General features: G+C 35.7%; 2 protein-coding genes across 8 annotated transcripts in view; one reads left to right on the top strand and one right to left on the bottom strand.

The window, feature by feature from the left end:
- The window catches only part of RALGPS2 (Ral GEF with PH domain and SH3 binding motif 2), a 168,698-nt gene that overhangs the window by 43,812 nt on the left and 99,002 nt on the right, over positions 1-25,884 (bottom strand). The gene's annotated exons all lie outside the window — the stretch shown is intronic.
- On the top strand, positions 1,389-25,884 carry ANGPTL1 (angiopoietin like 1). Its single transcript, XM_003999231.6, has 5 exons — positions 1,389-3,239; positions 8,420-9,265; positions 21,703-21,896; positions 23,524-23,794; positions 25,196-25,884. The coding sequence occupies exons 1-5, from the start codon at positions 3,230-3,232 to the stop codon at positions 25,381-25,383; spliced, it is 1,509 nt and encodes a 502-aa protein (XP_003999280.1). The 5' UTR covers positions 1,389-3,229; the 3' UTR covers positions 25,384-25,884.

Here is a 25,884-nt window from a genome sequence, read left to right as displayed (position 1 = left end):
TTTAAAAAGATAGCCTTCTGTGATGGCTGTATCTCACCATTTTGTTTCCAAGAGTTATTCAGGTTGTTAAATGTAGCTGTAATTCCTTAAATTCAAGAATTTGTAACTATATAACTATATCATAATTTACTTATTCATTTTATTTGATAGACTTTCCAGTTACTTCTCCCCTCCGGTACAGTTACTTCTCCCCGCTGGTACACAAAGAATTTCTCTAGGATACATAGATCTATCATATGCTATAAATATGACATATATATGGTATATTCGTGTTCAACTTTACAAGACGATGCCACATTGTTTTTTAAAGCTGTATCAATTCATACTCCATTGACAGTATGTTTCTACTGATCCATACTTGTGCTAACACTTGATATTACCAGTCTTAATTTCTGCCAATCTTGTGGGTGCTAAATAATATCTCATTGTGTTTTAATTTTCAGTTCTTTGATTAGTTATGAGGTTATGCATTTACATTTCTATGAAATGATTTTTGTTCATTTTTCCCCTCTGGGTTGTCTTTTCCTTATTGATTTCTAAGTTCTTAATATACTGTGGAAACTAATCCATTTGGCAGTTAAATTTTATCTGCTTTTCAACCCGTTATATAATCTGAAATCGAGATCTCGCTGTTGAAACTTATTCAGGGGCGCCTGGGTGGCTCAGTCGGTTAAGTGTCCGACTTCAGCTCAGGTCATGATCTCACAGTCCGTGAGTTTGAGCCCTGCATCAGGCGTGGTGCTGACAGCTCAGAGCCTGGAGCCCGCTTCGGATTCTGTGACTCCTTCTCTCTGCCCCTCCACCTCTCACGCTCTGTCTCTCTCTCAAAAATAAATAAACATTAAAAAAAAAAAATTAAAAAAAAAAAAAGAAACTTATTCAGAAAAGGTTTAAGAGACCTGCTCACTATGAAATCCTTACATGTCTCTCTTGATCTCCTCCTGCTGCTTATTAGTGTCGCAGCAGGACTTTTATCATTCCCTTTGTTCCTTGGTCTTTACTGGCTTTACTGGCTTGAGCCTTCCTACCTTCCCACACTCCGTCCATTCTCCTTTTTCCTCAAGGTTCTCTAGAAGCTGGTGTTCCCCAGGGTTCTGTCATTAATCTTCTCACTCTGCATGTACTTTTCTGGATTATTTTACTTCTGTAGCCTCAGCCATCACCTTTTGCTGATGACTTTCCAAGTCTCTCTTTAGAACTGAACTCCTAACTTTCATTTTCAATTTAAACATGCCGAATTAATTATTATTTGTCCGGCCACACCTGACAATCCCATTTCCTACTTTGGTTAGTGATATTACTTAAAGTTAGAAAGTTCAAAACAACTCAAGTAAAAAGGCTCAGGAGAAATTTACTATCTGATATTTTCCCCAGATTAAGCTATTAGTGAATACAACAGGATCGCTAAATGATCAAGTAATGTATTATGTAACATAAACCAGAGGTTAGAAGCTGGGAGTCCATCTATTCCTAAAAATGGGGAGATGTGGCAACAATGAGGTACAGCTGGGAAGGGTGCAGACCCCACTGTATTAACCTTAAGGATGCCAGTTTGTCCTAGCCCTCATTTTCCTTTGTTATCTGACTTTTGGTTTACTTCATTTACTTACGTGACTTGCTTCATTCTTGTGAGCATGTCTTTGTCGACCCTTGAGTTTGCAACCCCCGATAGACATAGGTACATGACGGAATTTAAAGAAACAATTCTGTGAAAGAGGTAGACACTAGGTTGACTTTATTTATTTTGAAACTAGGCTGACTTAAAGAGTGTGGATCGACAAAGAGATGATGGTAGAATCTATCAGGAAAGAAAAAATCGCTCAAGCTAAGGCAACACGGAAGGAAAAGCACATGGTAATATGGAAACTAGAAGCCCCCCAAATTTTATCTAGAAGCAGCAATCAGCAATTACAGAATCCAAGGAGAGACAGTGTGGCACAATGCTTTGGAATTAGATTCAAATCCCAGTTCTACTACTTAATAGTGAAGTACTAAGCCAAATCAGTTAAGATGCCTAAATTTTTGTTTCATTAGCTATTGAGTTACTTAACATTTCTTGGTTTAATGAAATATAATAGCACAGTGAGTACTGAACAGTTACTAATTCTCTCTCTTGACTTGTCTAAATTCACATAGCCTGTGGGGAGTCAGAACTCTCTTTTTTCCCTCACTCTGGCCAGGGTTATGTTTGCTTTTAAATCTCAAAACATCAACTACTAAGAATAACCTTATTCAGACAAGAAGGGTCATGTTGTTAGAATAGGAGGCTATGACATTATAGAAAATCAGAATCTTTAAAAGTATTAAATTTCTTAATTTTATATATAGATTTCCACTTATTTTTAGTAATTATGTGTATGAGCAGTTTTATGTTAAGTGACATTACACAGTGAGGTACATCAAAACAACATCAAGTGTCTTATAAGTTTAAAACCTTCTGAAATGACAACTTAGTAAAATGTTTAAAAATCCTGCTAGGTTACAGAGAGTATTACATTACTTAGGTGGCTGCCTCCTGACAAGGTCTAATGCTCGTTCTTTGTAACAAAAAACAAACTTATCAGCCTGCTACTATTTCTGAGAAGCTGAGTACTATTTTTTCAGTATTCGAGTTAAAAGATCTCTGGCCAGCAGACTAAAATGTTTGTTTTATAATTGCCCGCTGAACTATGATAGTTTGTTTCCAGATGGTGCCCTTCCTTCAACCTGCACACAGTCTCTCCTTGTTCGGAGCTATTCCACCTCCTGCTGATCTCACTACCCCCACCCCTATTTAAGGCTACAGAGAGGAAATCCTAAGGAGGAGACTTTCCCCCCCTAGTCTCCAGCAATTTTTTGGTGACGTAATATGTGGGCTGAACTTGAGTTTACTGAGAAAGAGAGGGAATCACTATTCAAGGGTACTGTATATACAATCTGGGTCAGCTGCAGCTGGTTACTGCATTTCTCCATGTGGCAGACAGAGCAAAGCCACAATGCTTTCTCTGCCGGATTAACGACAGCCCACAGACCAGAACTTCCACTATACTACTTAAAATTACATAGGTGGCTTGTCAAATTCAATTGATGAGTGTTGTAAGAAGAAAAAGAAGTTCGTTATTACAGCTTGGATTCAACGGTCCAAAACAAAAATGCAATTGCCATTAAAGTCACAGATGAACAAACTTCTTCACTGATTTTTAAAAGCGAGAATAAGAGCAGCAAGTTTCTGGGTCTGCTTTATCAACAGATGCATAAAGGTATTTTAATATTTCTTGTTTTTATTTAAAAATTCTGTATGTCAAAATTTTATATTTGTAGAAATTTCAAAATCTTTTATTAAACAAAGAATTTATAAATACACTACAATTTATCTTAGCTGAAAAAGGTTTTCTTTTGCACCTTTATGTAAAAACTGGTCCTTATGTACATACTCTGTGGTGATTGATGCATTATATGAGGTTCACTTTAATAACATTTGGTGTATATGCTTACACATCGGTAGATACGTGCTTGGTTTCAGAGAACAAGTGCTTTAGTGACACTAGAAAGAAATTTTAGCAAGTAACAGATTAAATGTATAAGGCTGATAACACAGTGAGTAAAAACAAAGGGATACAAACAAAAGAAAACAGCTGTAAACATGAGTCTCTCTTCCTGCAGTTATAGTGTGTAAGTTTATGCATACTGTTAGAGATCTTAAAGTATAGCTACAAAACACAGCTAAGAACATATAAAATTAACTTAAAGGCTTTAGAACAATTCCCCAGTTACAGCATAACCCAATATGAAGCAGAAATTTTGTAAAGATTATAGGTAAGTCTATGGTATCTCTTGCAAAAACTCAAAATTGTAACTAACTTTCCAGGTTTACATGCAACAGGAATTTAACTTGGGTCACACACATTAAAACTGCTATAACCAGAATTACTTAAAAAAGCAAAGTTATTGACACACAAAAAAACCTAAAACTTTATAGATTAGGATTAAGGAAAAAAATAAAATGTGACAGAAGTATTAAGTAGTCAGCAGTAACAGTAGAAAATAAGAACCCAGAAAAACCAATTACTTAAATACATGATTAAAAGACCAAAAATATACAATACTTTTAGATAGACATAATTTTGGTAACCATACATATGAGGTTTCTTTCAATATTCTACCTGAGGGCTTTGTTTAATTGTATTATGAGAAAGAATTGTTAAAAATAAAATTACTAGTTACCAATAGTTAGCTTTAACATCAAAGACACTTAAGTTTTTTTTTATGATTTGGGGATTTTCTGTTCTTTTAAAAAACTAAAGGCATTAAATGGTAAGAATCTTCAACAAGCAAATAATTGTAAAGCTAAGATTTCTTCAACTTTACTTACATGTCTTTTCCTTAAAGATTCAAACTCTAAATCCTGGGAGGATCTCTGTTAAACATATTTTACAAGAAACTGATAACATGTCCATGCAATACTGCATCTGAAATACTCTCATCTCTCTTTCTGTTGTTGTTGGTTTTTTTTGCTATGAAAAGTGCAGGACCTCATTCAACCTCATTTCTTACTGAGTCCTTAGGCAAGCATTTAATCTGAAACCCCAAACACACAGATAACTATCCCTTTCTTAGATGTCTCCAGGGGATGAGATTGTTCTCAAGTCTTTTCCCAGAATATAATTCACAATCTAGAAGTACCTAAGGTATCTTCAGTGCTTCATAAATTTAGGTTCATTGCCTCATGCTATTTTCGGTGCGTGAGATAAACAGTTAAATGCCTCTATGCATTTACCATCTGAAAGGAAGTAAATCCTGATTTTTATTTCTTCTACTAGCTGGCAAATGTAGCAACTATGAAGAGAAACAGTACTAATAAAATTAACCCAAGGCATGGAAGACTTTTTTTCTTTTTTTCCTAAAAACAACCAAGCAAAGGCACAGATTTAAACTTAAGTATACTGTAACTAATTTATAACATTCTCTTGGGACCTAGGAAAATTTTAACATATACAGAAAGGTTTTACGAGGTAACACAGATTTATAGATCTTTCACTTTTAAAACTGAACGTGGTGGGGAAATACTGAAGTTTTCAGAAAATGTAGTAGTAAATGTACTTTTAAAACCAGTTCTTTACTCATGACGTAGCTAGTCTACTTACTTAAGAAATGTGGCTCCTTATTCTTCTTTATGTGACAACTAAGTCATTACTTTTATAATAAGGGTAAGGGAATTATATTTGCTTAAAAGAAACCTTTAATTGCCTCCTTTAAATACTTACTTAGGTCAGATTCTCTCATGGCACACAAGGATTTATCTTACGACTTAATCGTATAGGAGCCCACAAAGAGCTAAGGCAGAACATACTGCTATTTCAACTTTTCACGTTTTTGTTCTTTCATGACAACACTGATGTAAAGTCACAATAACAGTCTTGGATTATATGTTCTTAGTTGTTCTATACAAATCTGTGTCTGGTAGGAAACACAAGCTGTTCAAATCAGAATACTGTTTATGAAATTCTACTTGTTTGGAAGTTTCATGATAGGTTCTGAATTTCCCTTGTTTTGGTAGCTTATGTCATAGATTACTTAAATAATTTTATGATCTAAGAGTTTCCATTCTATTATTAAAGTGAAATGAGTGAAGTTGACGACTAGCTAAGTTAACTATGCAGGAGAAATACTATACATTTGAACCAGGAGGCTGACGGCTTCTACTTTACTGTCCTCAGTTTTTAAAATAAACCACATCTAAATTCCATGAATCTGCAAATATAGCAAGAAATCTTTTATTGGTTTTTGGCATAAGGAACTCTAGTACAATAGCAGTTCTTTTCTTATAAAACAGACAGATGATGTTTAAGGTCTAAATTTTCTACTCATGTCCGAGGCAAAATATAAAAACAAAAAACTAAAAGTATTCATCCAAGTGTGCTTTTGATGATCAGTTAGCAAGAGAAGGCCTCTGATATAAATAAGGAATACTATTATGCTCACTCCTCCTATCTTATGTTAGCAACAGAAAAATACTCCACACTCCACCCTTTGCTTATTTTCATTCTCACTCCACCTTCAAAACACCAAAGGAGACATGGTTTTAAAAAGTAGTGGTCATCTTCATAACTGCAAGTCAAAGAGTCCTTATTTCACTGATTTTAATAATAACCTTTATTTTGGGGGAGGGTTCATACCTACAAGTTAGATATGTATCAACTGATACAACACATACAGAGGAAAAGGAATGACAGCAGAAAAGTTTGGGATAGAAAAATGATGGAAACAGAGCCTAACAAAAATGATTCCCAAATACCTTTTCATAAATAAGCAATGGGTCAATGTAAAGAGATACACACCAGGAAAAGACTGAAAAATGAGAGACACAAAGTTAAGGCTCCTCTGTAGTTACACCACGACTAGGATAACAAACACAGGTCTAGCAAAGTTAGGAGAAGATCAGAATCGCATTTGAATGCCAGTGTTGGCTTCTCTGGTACTTTATCTCTGTGTAAAATGGTATACATTTATTTCACAGTGTTGTTGTGAATGCAAATATATTGTTAACATGTATTAAGCACTACATAAATGTGAGGGACTGTTACGGTATTGGGGATAGAAAATAGAATAGAATATGTTGCAATGAACTCTGTGGAGTCTCTGCCTACGTTCAAACTCTGGTGCCATCTCTTAGAAGCTGTGTGACTCTGGGTAAGGTACTTAATTTCCAGATGCTAGTCTTTCGCTGAGAATGAGGACTGTGACAGTCTACCTCAGAGGGTTGTAGTTACAAGTAATGGACTTAACGCATGTAAAGGGGCTTAAAATAATGCCAAGCGCCCCGTAAGTATGAATGACTGTTATTACTGCATTGCTATTATTAATCGTAGGCATAAACAACTTGGGACCTGACTTCTCAAATCAAAACACAAGAAGTAGGGTGGGAAGTGGTACACTAGAGTTCTTAGTGTATCCACTGGTGTCCTTCAAAACCAGCAAGCAGGGATTGAGCTTGTGACAGAGGGAAGGTGGGCCATGTGCTGCTCAGCCTGCTGACGCACCCGACAGAGTGGCACATCCTACCCGTTCTACTGCTAGAACTCCTTAGGGAGGGAACTCGTGAGAAAGAAGCAGCTTTGGTTCGTAGAGCGAGTTCTAATGTTTCCTCTAGTGTTTCTACAGAAATTGCATTATAAGGGACAAGAATTTCTCTGTCACAGCAAAATTGAAACATTTCAAGCACACATGTCAGCAATACGTGCCACTGCTATAAACACGGACTGAGGAGCCAGGGAACCTGAATTCTTGACTGGGTTCTAATACTATCTATTTGTGTGGTCTGGGCCTTCAACATGCACATGGGTGCAAAGAGGTTCTTTTTTATTCTTTAATGTTTATTTATTTTTGAGAGAAAGAGGGAGAGCACATGTGAGCGGGGGAAGGGCAGAGAGAGAGAGAGAGAGGCAGGCTCCAGGCTCTGAGCTGCCAGCACAGAGCCTGATGGGGGGCTTGAACTCACGGACTGCAAGACCATGCCCTGAGCCGAAGCCGGACACTCAACCGACTGAGCCACCCAGGTGTCCCAGGTGCAAAGAGGTTCTTGAATGAGATGGTCTCTAAGGCACTTTCCAACTCTAACAATCATATTCAAATATAGAGTTTCTTTCCTTGGTAATGGTTAAAGAAAATTATTGAAATTTTACTAAAATACAGTTCAGTAGAACCTGTTAGAAGAATGAACCTGCTAAATCATACGTAAACTTAGAACATATATATGATTATGGTTTAAAAAACATAATCGCCTACAATAATGACTGTAAACATTCCCTCATTCTTCAACTTGTCTCGAATCCTAAAAGGACATGCTACAAAAACTAAAAATATGATGCCAAAACTTTCTGGTTTGAGATTTGCCTCAAAATGTTTCTTTGATAGATAAAAAAGATATTTATTAGAGAGGGCCAATTTAACTAAAACCGAATATACATATAAAATAATGACTAGTAAAGTCACTTGCTATTAGCTTTAATACTAGTTAGGGAAGAATATTTTAATTAATGCCTTATACACATTGTGTATCATTTTCAGAGTCTTAAGACAGTAGAGTAAGCTTTTCAAGGGTAAGAAAAGTGTCTTATTAGGGTCTCAAAGCACCCAAGAACACTAATAGTATGCCACTGCAAACAGTGGGCACTCACCAAAATGTGTGCACTGAGCTGGGGAAGAAAAAGTATTACAGTGAGGTGATAGTTGGGAGAGTTATTCTCTGAAACCTAAACAAATGCAAAGGCATCGTGGTGTTGGATTTAACAAATTAATAAAATTAATTCTGGCCCAATTAATAACACCAATAGATACTCGTTTTGTTTTTTTTTTTTTTTTTACGTTACTGACTTTAAAAGTAGGTTAATATTAATTCATTTTACTTTTTTTTCCTTCACTGGTTTGTTTTTTTACAAAGACTTTATACAACCTCATTTCAAAATGAAGGCTTTTATTTGGACCCTAAGTGTGTTATTCTTCCTACTAATGGGCATTGGACATTGCAGAGGAGGACAGTTCAAAATAAAAAAAATAACCCAGAGGAGATACCCTCGTGCCACAGATGGTAAAGAGGAAGCAAAGAAATGTTCATACACATTCCTGGTGCCTGAACAAAAAATTACAGGGCCAATTTGTGTCAATACCAAAGGGCAAGATGCAAGTACTATTAAAGATATGATCACCAGGATGGACCTTGAAAACCTGAAGGATGTGCTCTCCAGGCAAAAGCGGGAGATAGATGTCCTGCAGCTGGTGGTGGATGTAGATGGAAACATTGTAAATGAGGTAAAGCTGCTGAGAAAAGAAAGCCGGAACATGAACTCCCGTGTTACTCAACTCTATATGCAGCTATTACATGAGATTATCCGTAAGAGGGATAATTCACTTGAACTTTCCCAGTTGGAAAATAAAATCCTCAATGTCACTACAGAAATGTTGAAGATGGCAACAAGGTACAGGGAACTAGAGGTGAAATATGCTTCCTTGACTGATCTCGTCAATAACCAGTCTGTGATGATCACTTTGCTGGAAGAACAGTGCTTGAAGATATTTTCCCGACAAGACCCCCATGTGTCTCCTCCTCTTGTCCAGGTGGTGCCACAACATATTCCTAACAGTCATCCGTATACTCCTGGACTGCTGGGGGGTAATGAGATACAGAGGGATCCAGGTTATCCCAGGGATTTAATGCCACTACCTGATCTGGGGACTTCTTCCACCAAAAGTCCTCTCAAGATACCACCAGTAACGTTCATCAATGAAGGTGAGTTACCTCTTACCGTTAAAAATGGAAGCATGAGGTTAATATATTTTACGGTTTATGAAACAATGCACACAATAAATGGCTTACTCTTCATTTTGGTGACGTAATTATACACGAACATTTTTGTTTTCTATTAATCAAGAATTGAACCTAAATACATCTCTCAGGTCTGAGTCTAAGAGTTTCTAAAAACAGAGTATTCTGTGAGAAAAGTATTGTCTTCCATCCAAATTCGCACAATCTAAGTTACCAGCATTAAGACAGGAATGAGTCCATGATCCACTTCTAACCTCTACAACCCCCCATCGGCCTCCAGCTAGATCATCTAGCTGCTCAGCAATCCTTCTGTTTACCTCTTGCTGCTCTCCCCATTTTCCTCCTCTCCAAAAGGAACATTTAAAAATTTGCTTTCACTCTCCTTAAGCCTCTAATTACACCTCCTCCTTACCTCTGCTCTCAGAAATGTGTCATCTACTCCTGCACTGAGATGAAGTCTACTCAGGCCCTAGGTTCCTTGTTTCTTCCCTATTTTGGAAACATCTACACAACACCCATGCCTTCTTGCCCTCAGTGTTAAGAGGAAAAGGTATCCCTTCTATTTTCCAGGGCTAAACAAACTACAATTTGTATCTTATACCCACATACGTATAATTACATTTTCACTATGGTTAAACAAAACAAAACCTAAAATTGATCCCACTATCCCTACCTCTATTTCTTAATTTTGTTCCTTCTTCCATTCCTCTTCCCTCCCTCCCTCCCTTCCTCTTTCCCTTCAGTATTGGTCACCGATCTAAGTGGCCAGAATACAAAGATAAATAATTCATCTTTATTTCAGTTTAGTAAGCTCACTGCTAATTTTCTAAATATTTTACATTTATTTTACCCCTGCAACCATTTTGCCATAAGGCATTCTCTTGAATTCTTTAGAAGTTGATTTGTTTCCTTAAAGTGGAAAGAAAAGTCCAAATGCCCCAAAGTAAAAAGATTAAATAAATAGTTCATTCACTTACTGAAAAGGCAGTACATAAAAATGTACGTAGACTATGGAGTGATTTAAACAACAACACAGAGAACAAAGACGGGAACGCGTATGTCATAAAGCATGTTTCTGCAGCAGTGGACCCCACTGCTTTCTTGGGGCTCCACTTCAGAATATTCTGACTCTTCCTACTTCTCTAAATTCTTCATTTGCATCTCCTTCCTTCTCTATATTTAAAAAAGTTTTCCTCAAGATACTCTGTTTTGCAGGTTTCACACACCTTCAAGGCCGCCAAGTATCACCACTGCTCAGACGACTCCTGCCTGGGGCTCTCCCTCCAAATTCTAACCAATGCTCAGTGTTTGCATCTGGATGTTCTACCATCACCTCACATGGTGCTGCTTCCTCTCCTGAAATGCCTTCTCCCAGTTTCTCTCTTGACCTGGCAGATTTAAGGCTTAAGTAAAATAATACCTGAAATATTACACATTCCCAGATTCCAACAAACATCTAAATGGCTCTTTCCCCAAACTGCTGACTTTGCCTTGAACATGTTTTCTGTTATCACATTACACTAGAGTTGTTTGCATGTTGGTCTCCTGGTAGACTGAATGCTTCTGGAAGAAAGTGAACTGTCTTTTCATTTTACTGTCTCAAACATCTAGCTGGGGGATGCCTGGCTGGCTCAGCTGGTTAAGCCACTGACTCTCTATCTCAGGGTGGTGAGTTAGAGCCCTGTGTTGGGCTCCATGCAGCGTATGAAGCCTACTTTAAAAAAAAAAAGAGCGCCTGGGTGGCTCAGTGGGTTAAGCATCCGACTTTGGCTCAGGTCATGATCTCATGGTTCATGAGTTCGAGCCCCGTGTCTGGCTCTGTGCTGACAGCTCAGAGCCTGGAACCTGCTTCAGATTCTGTGCGTCTGTCTCTCTCTCTGCCCCTCCCTCACTCTGTCTCTCTAAAAAAATAAACAAACATTAAAAAAAAAGAGAACTCTCAGTATTCAACAGTAAGAAATCGAACATCTTGGTAGGATCAAGTCTTGGCACATTGTGCTCAGCATATTTTAAGCATTATGATAGATATTTGAGGAATAAATGAATGAGTGAATGAATGACTAAAGCTTAAAATAATCTTTTCCCCAAGCTAGCATTTTCCTTTTAAAATAAGTAACTTATAACAGAAGTAATACATATTTACCGAAGAAAATCTAGAAAATACTAACAAGCTTTTAAGAAAGTTTCGCTAAATAGCCAATAGAAATAAACAGGGGCGCCTGGGTGGCTCAGTCAGTTATGCGTCCGACTTTGGCTCAGGTTTCAAGTCCCTCATCGGGCTCTCTGCTGACAGCACAGAACCTACTTTGGATCCTCTGTCCCCTGCTCTCTGCCCCTTCCCCGCTTGTGCTCTCTCCAAAAAATAAACAAACATTACAGAGAAAAAGCAAACAGAAATAAACAAAAGTTAACCAACACTTTGGTAATAGCCTTCAAGTCTTTCTTATTTGCCCTTCCTGTTAAACGTGGTAATCAGTATTCTTGCAGCTTTAAAAAATAACTTTGTTCTTTTTCTTTCTCTATGATTATATCCTGAGGATAAATTCCCGTTCGTAAGATTGGTGGGTCATTTGATTTTGATTTCTCTGTTTTGATTTCCATCACTCCCTATTTCTGAATTTGTCTGGCCCATCTCTGACACTTGCCTCCTGCCCCACATACCCAGTCAGCTCAGTTCTACCCCTGCTGCTTTTCCATCGTTCGTGGACTTGTCCCTCATTTCTATTCAGAGCCAGAACTCTAACTTAGCTCCCAATTATCTATGGCAGCAGCTAGAGGAGACTTCTGAGTTATCAGCCGTGTAACCTCAGGGTGTGGGGTGAAGGTGGGGCGAAACTGCTCTGTGCCTCGGTTTCCTCATCTGTAAAATGGGGGATAATAAATGTACTTACCTCATAGAATTTAACATTTGAGGAGTACTTAGAACAGTGCCTGGCAGTCAAAATGTTAACTCTTACTAGAAATGGTGTAATAGCTTGTCAATTCGCCTAACTCCGTTTTCTCTCTCCATCAAAATATATTCTATATTGCCAAGAGATCTTCTGAAACTACCACTTTGATCACATCACACTTCTGCTCAGCAGTTCCATATGACACAAAGAAAATGTGCATTTTGCTTAGCCTGGGTAAGAACAATTTCCTCCTCAAAACAATCTTACTTCTTTAGCTTTCCTTCTATTAAGTTCCTTCATAAAAACCATCTGTTTCAATAAAATGAATCAACTCATTGTCTTTGAAATATTTTCCATGCTTTCTGCCTATCAAATTATAAGGCTCAGACCAAAATAAAATAAAATAAAATAAAATAAAATAAAATAAAATAAAATAGCAACTCCTCCTTAAAGTCCTTGCTGACTTCCTCAGGCTTAAAGTGATTGCTTCTTTCCACAAATGTTTCTTTTCTCTGTGACATAAAGTATACAACATTCCTTATACTCCCTCTTGAATTACCAGTTATCTTTACAGGTACATATAGTACTTATATACACATCTAAATAAAATGTCTTCTAACTATAATATAAGCTCCTTCCTAGTAGATGGATATTGTCTCTCACTTGCAGATGCTAAATAAATGTTGGCTAACTTGTTACTACATTTTTACAGAGCTTCTTAAAGTTTTCATTCCAAAGACCTTCATGAAAGTACTTTTGATACATTGCACTAACAATGTATTAACTAACGCTGTATTAACTAACAGCATGTTAAGAATATAGATATCAGGATTCATTCAGTTTATATTGTTTTAACACTCAGTAACAACAGGCTAGAACACCATTATGTTAGATAAATGACGATCATTACTAATATCCCCACACCCTGTGATTTCCAAAGCAAAGATGTGTACAAAATGATCCACTGGGTATAGAAAGAAAAAAATACGTATTTATTTTTGATATTCTTTTAAAAAGTGTATGTTTTAGGTAAGCTTTTAATGTTCGCAATTTATCAGCACAATAGTTTATACATTATCACATATAAATAAATATAACTGAAGTGTGTAGAATTTTTTTTTAACTGATGGAAGGTATAGCCACGTAGGTACGGAGATGAACACCATGGAGTATTTTCTGTGAGTGCTGAATCTTAACTGGATGGTATCAGTTCTAGAAGAAATTATTATTCTTATATTCATACACTGATACATTAAAAAATGCTTACACAAAATGAGCTGTATCACTTCTAGATTTTATTATACACTGAGCTGTAGTGTAAGAAAAATCTTTTATTTCAGAATTAAATCCCATGTTAGGGATTTAGCATATCAAAAGTCCCATTTAAAAGACCTCTGCTTTAATAAAACAATGGTGTTTATATCCTTAATAAACTAATCCCTAATGTAAAATTAAGGGCACACATCATTTTTTCTGCTATTCGCTATTTGTTATTATAAGTAAACATTAACTTTTTACTTATTTCATTCTATAAATGTTGGTCTTTGATATCCAAGGAATAATTAGCTGCACCGTAAGAATGTTCATTAGAACACTAATGAACATATAAGGGAAAGCGCACAGAGTTAAGAAAGCCTGTTATCTTTGTTATTGACCTTGGGTAAGTCACTTTGCCTGACTGTCCTGTTCTCTCACTTGTACAATGAGAGTGCTTGTTGGACCTGACAATTTTAACATCCCTTTCCAGTTCTAATATTCTATGATTCCTATAAAATATAAATTACTCTGAGCAATAATAAGCAGACTTGCTATTTTCTTTATATATAATGTACTAAAATCTTTGTTCACAGTATTCTTATCAGACTGGAAAATATGTTTGAGCTTTTTCGGTACTTGGACAAAAAGGGCAAAGATGGATGGTTCTTCTGTACTTACATATACTTCTGGCAACAAGATGTTCTTAATAACCGTACACTACATGTAGGTACATAGTCTAGAATTCTAAAGTCTCTAAATGTATAATGCATATGCATGAAACTTGTTTCAGCCAGTCACAAAAAGTCAAATACTGTATGACTGCACTAATATGAGGTGCCTACAGTAGTGAAATGACCAGAGACAGAAGGCAGAATGGTGGCTGGAAGAATAGGAAAGTCTGTTTGATGGATAAAGGGTTTCAGTTCTGCCAGATGAAAAGAGTTCTGGAGACTGGCTGCACAATAAAGAGAAGGTATGAACCGTACATTTAAAATGATGAGTTGGGGGGCTCCTGGGTGGCGCAGTCGGTTAAGCGTCCGACTTCAGCCAGGTCAGGTCACGATCTCGCGGTCCGGGAGTTCGAGCCCCGCGTCAGGCTCTGGGCTGATGGCTCAGAGCCTGGAGCCTGTTTCTGATTCTGTGTCTCCCTCTCTCTCTGCCCCTCCCCCGTTCATGCTGTCTCTCTCTGTCTCAAAGATGAATAAACGTTAAAAAAAAAAAAAAAATTTTTAAATGATGAGTTGGTAAACTTCGTTGTGTGTATCTTACCACCATTCTTCTAAAAAGGCGTTTTAATGACAATTTTATATTTTAGGTTATAAGAAAAATGTACCTCCAAAGAACAAACTTACTATGAAATCAACGCAACTAATGCAATAACTCTGTTAGATTAAAATTAATTATCTCCAGAAACATTACCTTCCCTCTACCGTTAAAACAAAATGTTTGGGAATATAACTGCACACCTGGCAAACTGCTATCAATAAAATTCTTAACCGTTAATGCTATTCACTGACGGCATTTTGGGTTAGTCTTTTATAAAAGAAAACATTGCTCTTTTACAAATGGTGTATTTATAAAAATAGGTTTATTCCTTGTAAGCAAATGGATTTGAGAAAGTTCCTTCACAGCGTATTAGAGTGTAGCTATCAGGAAACTTGGGATTCTGGCAAGGCTTTTTTGTTGCCTCTTTTGTAAGAAAGATTGTTATGGTAATTTGTGAGGTGATGCACATGAAAACACTTGGTGTATGTATGGTCTGACCATCATTAATTACTCCATTTATCTGTGCCCTCCCCTACATGTGCCTTGCTTTGCCATGTAAGGGAACATAAAAGGTAAGCTTAAAAAGTTAAACATAAAAAAGCAGGCATTAGAAACTAACAATACGCTTTTTAGTGGATAAAACTTTTAATTACTTATAATGCTTCTTATTGGTGTATTTTAAAGATGCAATTGCTTTCAGTGGAATACTTAGATTAACACTTTAAAAAAAAAAAAAACTAAAGAAACCTGTTTAGACAGAGGGGCTATTGGAATAGGATTCTTTTTTACCAGTTATGAGAAACAACTTATAATTCTTCAGTAATTTCAAAAATAAAAGCTCAGATTGCTAAATGCATTTTATTTTTTAATTCCATTTTATTTTTTAAGATTCAAAAAAAATTTTTTTTCTTTTTACATTTGTTTATGTTTGATAGAGAGAGACCGAGCACAAGCGGGGGAGGGGCAGAGGGGAGGAGAGACAGAATCCGAAGCAGGCTCCAGGCTCTAAGCTGTCAGCACTGAGCCCGACATGGGGCTCGAACTCACAAAGTGCGAGATCATGACCTGAGCTGAAGTTGGACGCTCAACCGACTGAGCCACCCAGGAGCCCCTATTTTTTTTTAAGATTAAAAAAAAATGCTTTTTATTTATTTTGAGGGAGGAGAGAGAAAAAGAAAGGGAGAGAGAAAGCACACATGTGAGCAGGAGAGGGGCAGAGAGAGAGAGGGAGAGGGAATTCCAAGCAGGCTTGGCACTATTAATTAGTGCAGAGCCTGACATGGGGCTTGATCTCAGGAACTGTGAGATCATGACCTGAGCCGAAATCAAGAGTCAGATGCTTAATCAACTGAGCCACCCGGTGCCCCACTAACTTTTATTTTAAACTTACAGGTTAATAAACATAGTAATTAATATTTTTAGAAGACAGAATCTATTATTGCTTTAGAAAGTATTTGCCCCAAACTTCCCATTCGGAAATGCTACAGAATGTATTTGTCTTATACTTAGCTCACAACCCAATTAAAAAGTTTACCTCTCAAAAGATTTTACTTGATGACCAATTATTTGAAGCTCTAAAGTGATTACCTTTTTGTCCTGTTTCTTTTGTCACAAAGAGCAGGACTAGGACAATGAAAATAAATGAGAAATTCAACAACTTCAAAAAGGGAAGAAAGCTTTTCCTTTTAAGCAATTAAATAGTTTCTTTACAGAAAAAAAAATGGGTATATTAAAGATGGTTCCCAATAAAGGTATATTTAAAGTATGAAAAAAAAATTAACCCACTGTTCTGTTCAAAATATGGGTTCTTAATGAAAAATACGTGTTGGGAAATAATGTGGCATGACTGGTCAATATTTTTCTTTCTATGAATCAGATCTATTAACTGGAGTTTGTTAGCCCTATACAAACTTTAATCATCAAATAAACTGAGGAAGAGAGAGACTGGTCCTTCAAATTCAATGTACAGAACTCCAGTTTCCTGCCTTGAGAAGAATCCAATTGTGTCAAGAAAGATGAAGACTCTTTCAAGATTACTCAATGCAAGAAAAAGGTTAATAAAATTCCTATTTTAAAAGAAAGGTACTTCCAGTCTATACCCTTTGTGAACCATTCTGAACAAATTCCTGAAACATATGTTAATAAACTTACTTCTGATCATATGCAAACCTTCAAGTTAAATTTGACCTCTCAAAAATAAAGCTATTACTTTTCTTCTAGTCATTTAAGAATTCCTATTAGGCAATGACTTTTGTGGAAGAGAAAGCAGTAAAACACTTAATAGAAGAATGTCTTATAATCAAACTCTAGAGCAGAAAGTAAATAACATCTACAAGTAATAATGAAAAAATATTTCTGCCAAGACCAACAATATATACTGGGCTAAGACAGGTTAATGGTTTATTGATAAAAAATAAACACAAACAAATACTAAATTCTAATATTAACTATCTCTACCAAGGAGAAAAAAGTAGCTAGAACACTACTAATTTTAGACACATGTTCTAGAAAAGGATTTCAACTAAATTTTCCTAAGCTTTTTGATCAACTAAATCTAACAGGCATCTGAACTGTAAATATGAAGGCCATCACCAAAAAAGTGGGTTGAAAATTAAAGTTAAAGGTAATTTTAATATTGCATAAAATGAAGTCTTATCAAATCAAAGCTGGATTTAGAAAACCCACAACTCTCCAATTTGTTTAAATCTCCAACAGCCTTTTAAGTCGCAGAAAAGAAACAAATGGTATTTTACAAATATTCAGTCAACATCCAAAACCTTGATGTTTCTAAATATTTTAGAGCAATTCAAGTAACCTAGTGAAAGTCAAACTTCTGAATATATACTTAAATATAAAATGTAATTGCCAAAACTATAGTCAAATGAGTGCAGAGCAAACATTTACAAGGATGACATTCATAAAATAAACAATACAAAGGTGACATTTATAGAATAGACAAATTTCTGAAATGAGGGAATATTTATGTGGACTGCAACAAGACCATTTTATGTGTGCATTAACTATAATAGAGTTTAAGATAAAAGCAATGTTCCTCAGATATCCTTGACTATTGTGGAAGTGACAACTTCAACTCGACAGTCTACCTCAAGGGCTCTAAGTATCACCCTTGGCCATTTACATTTCAGGCATACAAAACTTGTAAGTCCTTTGTAACCTCAAGCTCTCTTCTGTTTTCAGTTCTCAGCTCAGGTTACTCATGGGTAGCCTTGATCAGACTCCTAACCCCCACACTCCGAGCCCAAGCTCTTACTCAATTTTCAAAACTCAGCTTAGATACAGGTAGACTTTGATCTCTTTTCTGCAAATCTGGGTTAGTTATTTGTTGGCCAGTATTCCCAACTGTCCTGCATAACTCCGTCAAAGTATTTGTCATGTTGCAGTGGAATCCCTTTCTGCTTGCCACTTCCCCCACTTCCCACTTAACTCTATGGTTGCTTCTTTACCTCTTGAGCCTAAACTTTCTAGCCTATCATAGATGCAGAAAAGAAACATGTGAAAAAAATGCAGAACTGAGGAAATTCTGGAAACCACTGTGGCTACTAGGGATCATGTAGCTTAACAAATATTTGAGTGCCTATGTGGGCTTGAACTATGGATGCACAACTAAAAGATACAGTCTTGGCCCATGGGGAGTTGTAGGAGTAAACAAATGAATATAATATCATGCATTACACAAAATAATCTAAGAATGGACCTGGAAATTAGACTTCACTTTTCCTTCAATTTTGCTCCTGCATATAAAATTCCATAGATTTCATCCTATCTGAATTACAACCTCTCTATCCTTCTCTGACTTGACTACAATGCATGCCTCTGAAATGTTTAGTAGCTCATATGTGACGGATAAAAAAGGAGAATAATATCAGTAAAACAAAGAGGTCATATTGGTTCATTGGGATTTTTTCCAAGCTATTTTAATGTTTTGTATCACAAGCATCAACAGCTGAATACAAAGTATGTTAGCAGCTAATATTTGCTGTTATTTTTAGTGTAAGATTTTACAGAACATGAAGTTTTTCAGGAACACATTATTTTCTACAATAGAAATGACTGCACATTCACCTTAGATTAGCCATATTAAATTTATTAATTAAATAAGATACATATTTATTACATGAGCAACTGCTTTTTTTTCAAGGTCTGCAATGAAGGAGAAAAGAAGGCAATTAACAAGTTACTCATGATGACTACTCTCTAAAGCACTGTGTTAAAAGTTCTGAATACTTTGTAACTTAAATTCAGTAAATGATAAGGTAGATAATATAAAAACAATTCACACTGAATTTTAATGGAATGTGATCAAATTTATGGCCAGTCTAATAAGCTCAAAACATTATTTTTTCACAGTCCTCCCTACCTTAAGAACCTATTTATGAGCTTTCACAGACTAATCAATATCCTCATGAATATAAAAGCAGAAATTCCTTTTTATTTATTTTTTTTTAATTTATTTATTTTGAGAGAAAGAGAGAGGCAGAGAGAGAGGGAGAGTCCCAAGCAGGCTCCACGCTGTCAACACAGAGCCCAACACAGGGCTTAATCTCAAACCATGAGATCATGACCTGAGCCTAAATCATGAGTTGGACATTCAACTGACTGAGCCACCCAGGTGCCCCCAAAAGCAGAAATTCTTAGCCCAATTTTAGCAAATGAAATCTAGCAATACATAAAACTAGTAATACATATGACCAAGTCAAGACTATCCCAGCAATAAGGTGGTTGGTTTAATATTAAAAAATAATCACAGAATTCATCTACTAACAAACAAACAAAAGAAAAACCCTATTATCTCAGTAGATAAATAAAAGCTCCTGACAAAACCCAAAATCCATTATGATAAAAACTCTCAGCAAACTAGGAACAGAAGGGACAAGAATTTTTAAAGTAGTTATTACAGCTTAAAGGATATGTTCACAATGAATGCAAGATTAGAAACCGCAGGAGAGAAATAAAAACTACAAAAAAAAAAGAATCAATTTTTTTTAAAAGAATTAAAGAATCCAATACCTAAAATAAATGTAACCCAAGAAAGGGAGCATTAAGTCTTTCCGGGTTCTCAAATTTTTTTACTAGTAATGTATAGTGTTTATAGTTATTGTATCATAATTTCAAAAAGTCTGAAACAGAAATATCAACAGAACATAAAAATGTGGGCTAGAGAAATATATCATCTATTGATTTTGTGTGTGGTTTTCAATTTCCTTGTATTTAAAGTGTGAAGGCAAGTTAATTTATTTACTTAAAAAAATGACCGATAGCCTACTAATAGTTAAAACACTGATAATGTAAAGTCAGAAGAAAAACAAAAATAGTCTCCATCCTCAAGGAGCAATCTAGAGGAAAGAGTTCAGTCTCTAAGAACCTCTTCTAATGATGCAATCGTATAACTATTTATTTAATGAGATGACTCCTTCCCCAGTTAGCCCAAAAGGGTCCCTTTATACACCAGTACAGTATAGATAACACATTTCTTAAAATTTCAACAACCCTACTTTCATTATAGTGTTTGAGCTTTACTCGACTAAACTCTAGTTTCACCTAATTTTTAAAAATTGCACATGTCAAAATGTAAATATTTCTAGTAAAATATAAAATGTGATGACTGGAATTTCTATACTTTTTTATTGTTGTTCTAAAAGATCTGTGGGGTAATTCTTATTTCTGAATCACTTTTAATATTTTTACATCCTTATAAAAAAAAAACAACAAACGATCAAAACACTGGAGAATGGTTCAACTAAAGAAATGTTCAGTAAAACTTAGAAGCAATCTTTCTTTAGATCCAAAAAAATGTGGAAATCACAAGTTCAAGAGTCAGACACTACAAAGTATTTCACAAAAATGTTCTGTCATTTTAAAAGATACGAAGAACTTACTAGTGGATTAAAAAACAGGGAGAGAATCCGTTTCTCTCCCTATGAAATAACACGGAAGCAAATGTAGCCAGTAGTTCAGAACATGGGCCCTGGGGTTAGAAAGAAACGGGTTTAAGTCCAAGGTTTATTACCTTCTAAGATACAGGACTTTAGTTTCATCTATAGTTAACGGTTAACTGTTTCATCTATAGGACATCTGTAAACGATCACAGGGTCACTGTGTAGACTAAGAAAATTACTGTTAGTCATATAAATTGAAACAATTCTTTAGAAAGGCATTTTGCCAACATTCCTGAAATGCATTCATATGGACTACTGAATGAGGGAAAAAGTTAACAGATTCTGTAAGTTTGGGAAATTCTGATTTATTTCAGGGCCTCTTAGTCTTTAATATGTACATGTACACTGTGAGTTTCCAAAAGGGTAATATAATACTTAGCAATAATAAAACTTATTTGACCATGGTAGGTGGTTTTCACGAAGTACCTTAAGGGACTAGTGTGTTCAAGTGAAATCAAATTTTGGAAAATGTAAACTGGGTACAATGAAGAGCCATAAAAGTGTTCACACCCTCTTGATCTAGCAGATCAATCCCACAGCATTTTTAAAGTAAATATTGAAAAAAATGAAGCCAATAAGAAGACACTTTGTGCACCTTACAATAGCAAAAATCAGATGGAACTTCAGTATCCAATGACAGAGTAATAAACAATGATATACTAATGTTAAAAATTGTATATTACAGCTACTATAAGTGCTAGAATGAAGACTGTGGTCCCAAGGAAACTGTCTTTTTGTTAAAAGACAGAATTCAATTTTCTATGTGTGTCAGAATTACAACAATATAAAAATGTATGCATATGGACAAAGACTCCTAAGAACAGTGGAAAATGGAACAAGTTAATGTTCCAGATAGTGGGACTGGGGTAATCCTTTATTTAGTTTCTTTAACTTCTATGGTACTGTGTATACAATAGATAAAAAGTTGTATTGTAAAGAAAGAATAAAGGTAAGACCCTAGACTAAAACTATTTTAATAAGGCTCTATTCCTAGTAAGTTTCCTGGTAATCAATGATATTTTAATTATAGGACCATTCAAAGACTGTCAGCATGCAAAAGAAGCTGGACATTCAGTCAGTGGGATTTATATGATTAAACCTGAAAACAGCAATGGACCAATACAGTTATGGTGTGAGAACAGTTTGGATCCAGGGGGTTGGACTGTTATTCAGAAAAGAACAGATGGCTCTGTCAACTTCTTCAGAAACTGGGAAAATTATAAGGTAAATCAGTGATTCAGACCTGGGAGAGAGGTGGAGCAAAGCAACTCTTACAATGTAGTCATTCTAGGAAATAAATAAGATACACAGCTGAGAAACAACTATCCATATGTTTTTTACTATCTACCTTTGTAAAAAAAAAAAAAAAAAAGACAATTCTCATCTCCAGTTTTAAAGTCAAAATTAAAAGGTAAATAGGAAACTAGAGATATACTTTAAAATGTCTCCTTTCAGTCTGGATCATTTATACATGTATTTAATTCTTAGCAAAGACTACTGCTAATTCCATTTTCTTTTTTCTTTTTTAAAAAAATGTTTATTTATTTATTTTGAGAGAGAGAGGGAGAGAGAGAGAGAGAATGCAAACAGTGGAGGCACAGAGGGAGGCTCCACACTCAGAGCAGAGCGTAGTCCACTGTGGGGCTTGCTTGATCCCATGACGGTGAGATCATGACCTGAGCTGAAATCAAGAGTCGGATGCTTAACCGACTGAGCCACCCAGGCACCACCACTAATTCCATTTCCTAAGAAGACAACTGCTTTTTTGTTTACGATCACATTTGTACCCATCAGCAGTTGTATGTAAGCACTAATATAAACTATAGAACTTAAAAAAATGACTCTTTCTCTAGGTTAAATTATCTCAGATAATCATCCCCCCATGTTTTTAATTGGTTAACACCAGACAACGGCGCTGTTGGGAAGTAATGTACACCCAGACATACGGGACCAAAATTATTTCTCAATAATTTCGATGTTTATCATGCTAGGAGTGTAGAGTATACACCCTTCAGTCGAAGGATGGCAGATGAGTGCGATTATATTTTCTAGATGGTTAATACTTCATTCAAAACTGTGAAGTAACATGTGATTACTCACTTTTAGGTGGCATTTTACTGGCAGCTAAAAATGAGACATTAATATATCCATGTCAAAAGTTGTTTAAATTTCCAAACAAGTAACCAGGGAGAAAATCCCCAACACAACCTCCTTGAAAATACACTTAGTGTTAAGATCAGGTCTGCCGAAACTTACGCCGTGCTGCACACCTGCAATGGTGAATGCTTACTGAAATAGGACAGTTCATGGATTTTTTAAAAATAATCTACAATTTTTCCAAGGTGGAACTTTGAAGATGACTGTTTTATCCTGATATTTAATTATAATAGAGCTAAAGAAGACAATTGCTCTACTATCATTTTTATTGAGTGATCATAAAAATGTCAGATATCCTTTTTGTCTGACTATGGCAGGGGACAGTTACATATATACCTTTAGAAAAAAATCTGGCTCTTTGTACGAGAGAGATCAGGAATCCTTTTCAAGAATCTGGCTAGTTCACTAGTTAATGTTTTTAGTAGCTAGGAATAATGTTTATTCTGTTTTGCCCTTATACCTAAGGTTTGAAGCTAGATGTATAAATAAATATGGACAAACTAAGAGAAAGAAAAACAAAAAAAAAAATGACTATGTGGGGTTTATAGAGGTCAGGTGAGCTATTAAAATGGAAATTCACATTACCGCTTAAATGGCAAATATTTTTATGTTATCAAATGTTTGAAACTTATCTATAAAAAAGTTTACTATCCCTGCACTTATGTTTGTACTCATGCTGTTTGTTTATTAACAGAAAGGGTTTGGAAACATTGATGGAGAATATTGGCTTGGACTGGAAAATATCTATATGCTTAGCAATCAAGATAATTATAAGTTGTTGATTGAATTAGAAGACTGGAGTGATAAAAAAGTCTATGCAGAATATAGCAGCTTTCGCCTGGAACCTGAAAGTGAATTCTTTAGACTACGTCTGGGAACTTACCAGGGAAATGCAGGGGACTCTATGATGTGGCATAATGGTAAACAGTTCACCACACTGGACAGAGATAAAGATATGTATGCAGGTGAGTAAGAAAAAACTGAAGTGTATTCTTTGTAGAATCACTACCTTCTATGTATTACACAGAACCTTGCTATTACAGTAGACACTACTAAAAATCTTTCCAGAAAGTAATTTTGGAGTCAGTCACAGGGAATACAAGCTGCTGAAAGGTTGGTTATCTATCTCTTCTATAAGGCAATCCCAAAGTGTGAATGAACTCTGTGAAAAATAAGGTTCTGTCATTCTAACTTGGGGGTAGGAGAGTGGTGAGGAAAAAAACACTCATTCCTTTGGAAATAAAATTCTCTAATGCCTAAAATTCATAACTACTACTAACTAATCACCTACCACATGCCAGGCCCTGTTAACAGATGCTAAGGATACAGCAGTGAACAAAGTTCCTGCCCTTCTAGAGCTTATTCTCTAGGAGACAAAATTATTTGTCAGGTGGTGACAAATACTCTAAGAAAAATAAAATGGAGTGAGAGAACAGTGAGTGATAAGCAGCAGGAGGTGGGGTGGGTGCTATTTTATACAGAGTGGCCAAGTAAGGTTACTTTGAGAAGGTAACATCTGAATAAAGACCTGAAGGGAGCAAAGGAAGCAAGCCATTTGGGTACATGGCCTTGGTAAAGGCATTTCTTAGCACTCACGTGAAGGGGAACAGTAGGACTGCAACAGCAAAAAAGCTTTACTCAGAGAAGTTAATATTTGGTTTAGGAAGGATCATTTAGGCCATCCAGAAAACAGAACTCTTCACATTAGTTTTCATACACTTCTGCCTTTTTAACCCAGTTTTGTGGCCCTGGTAAAGAGACATCACCCTGCAAAATCTGTTTTTCTGTTCAGCTGTATCTTGGCAAGCAGTATATAGGTCTCTAAGTTTACAATGGCAGAAGAGGGAAAAAGGAAGATATAACCAAAGTATATCCCATATTTACAGAAACACATTTGGCCACTGGTAGTGCTATTCTAATTTACATTATTTTGTGTTTTGAGAATTCAATTTTCCCCAACTTACTACTTTAGCAACTCCATACCTTTCCTTCCCAATTCTCCATTTTATTCCTCTTTCTCTCACACAAACGCTGTTTGTGTTTTATTTACCCTGCTACACAGAAATTACAATTAATTACAATTAAGGTTAATTAATTGTTAAATTAAAATTTAATTTAATTTAAAAAAGCAATGGTAAGCAAGCAAAGGACAAGGTCAAAAAGGCAATTCAAGTGATCTTCCAAGTAGTTGATGCTTCAGCAACAGTACAAGAATGAAGAAACAAAACTCTAAAGACAAAGGTAACTGAAATCAGTAAGAAAAACTCAAATTAAATTATTCCAAAGGTAGAGTAAGTTTTTCATGGTTTACGGAGTACCACGCTTGGAGAAACTTTTACTTTGATACTGTATTTTCTTCCTCAAAGGAAACTGCGCCCACTTTCACAAAGGAGGATGGTGGTACAACGCCTGTGCGCATTCTAACCTAAACGGAGTGTGGTACAGAGGTGGCCATTACAGAAGCAAATACCAAGATGGCATATTTTGGGCTGAATACCGAGGCGGGTCGTACTCTTTGAGAGCAGTTCAGATGATGATCAAGCCTATTGACTGAAGAGAGATCGCCTCCAACTTAAATGACAGAGAGCTCTGCCCTTTTCAGTTCCTAAAAATGTAAATGTTACATGTATATTGTTTTGCACAATTCATTGCTACAGACACAGTTTTAAATGAACTTACCATAACTGTAAAAGGGGATTTATGACTATAGTTTCATCTTTCCTCAATATACTGCAGAAGATTATTTGTACCCATAATCCTATTTTTAAAATTATATTGACTAAACATAGGTAAAGTTTGTTTTATAAAATGTAAATATTTGCCACAGTATATAACAAATCTTAGCTTTATTTTAAATCAAAATTGAATACATGTTCAAGACAATTTATTTAAAAATTTTATGAGATTGCTCTAACTTCCAATAGAAAAGTAATTTTAAAATTTCAGCCAAGTAATACGTTTTATTTATAAAAATATAGACAGGAAATTAGAGAAAACTCTAGTTTTGCCAATAGAAAATACATTTTGCATTGAATAAAAGTTATTTCAAATTCAA

The sequence above is a fragment of the Felis catus genome, chromosome F1 (genome assembly GCF_018350175.1).
Source record: "Felis catus isolate Fca126 chromosome F1, F.catus_Fca126_mat1.0, whole genome shotgun sequence".
NCBI lineage: Eukaryota > Metazoa > Chordata > Mammalia > Carnivora > Felidae > Felis > Felis catus.
Note: the sequence above shows the minus strand (reverse complement) of the source record. Positions and strands in the feature narration are given on the sequence as shown.

Excerpts from the sequence above, each read along its gene's own strand:
- ANGPTL1 (XM_003999231.6), top strand. Across the intron at positions 21,897-23,523 it reads GAAACTGGGAAAATTATAAG|AAAGGGTTTGGAAACATTGA; the intron begins GTAAATCAGTGA and ends GTTTATTAACAG. Across the intron at positions 23,795-25,195 it reads AGATAAAGATATGTATGCAG|GAAACTGCGCCCACTTTCAC; the intron begins GTGAGTAAGAAA and ends TCTTCCTCAAAG.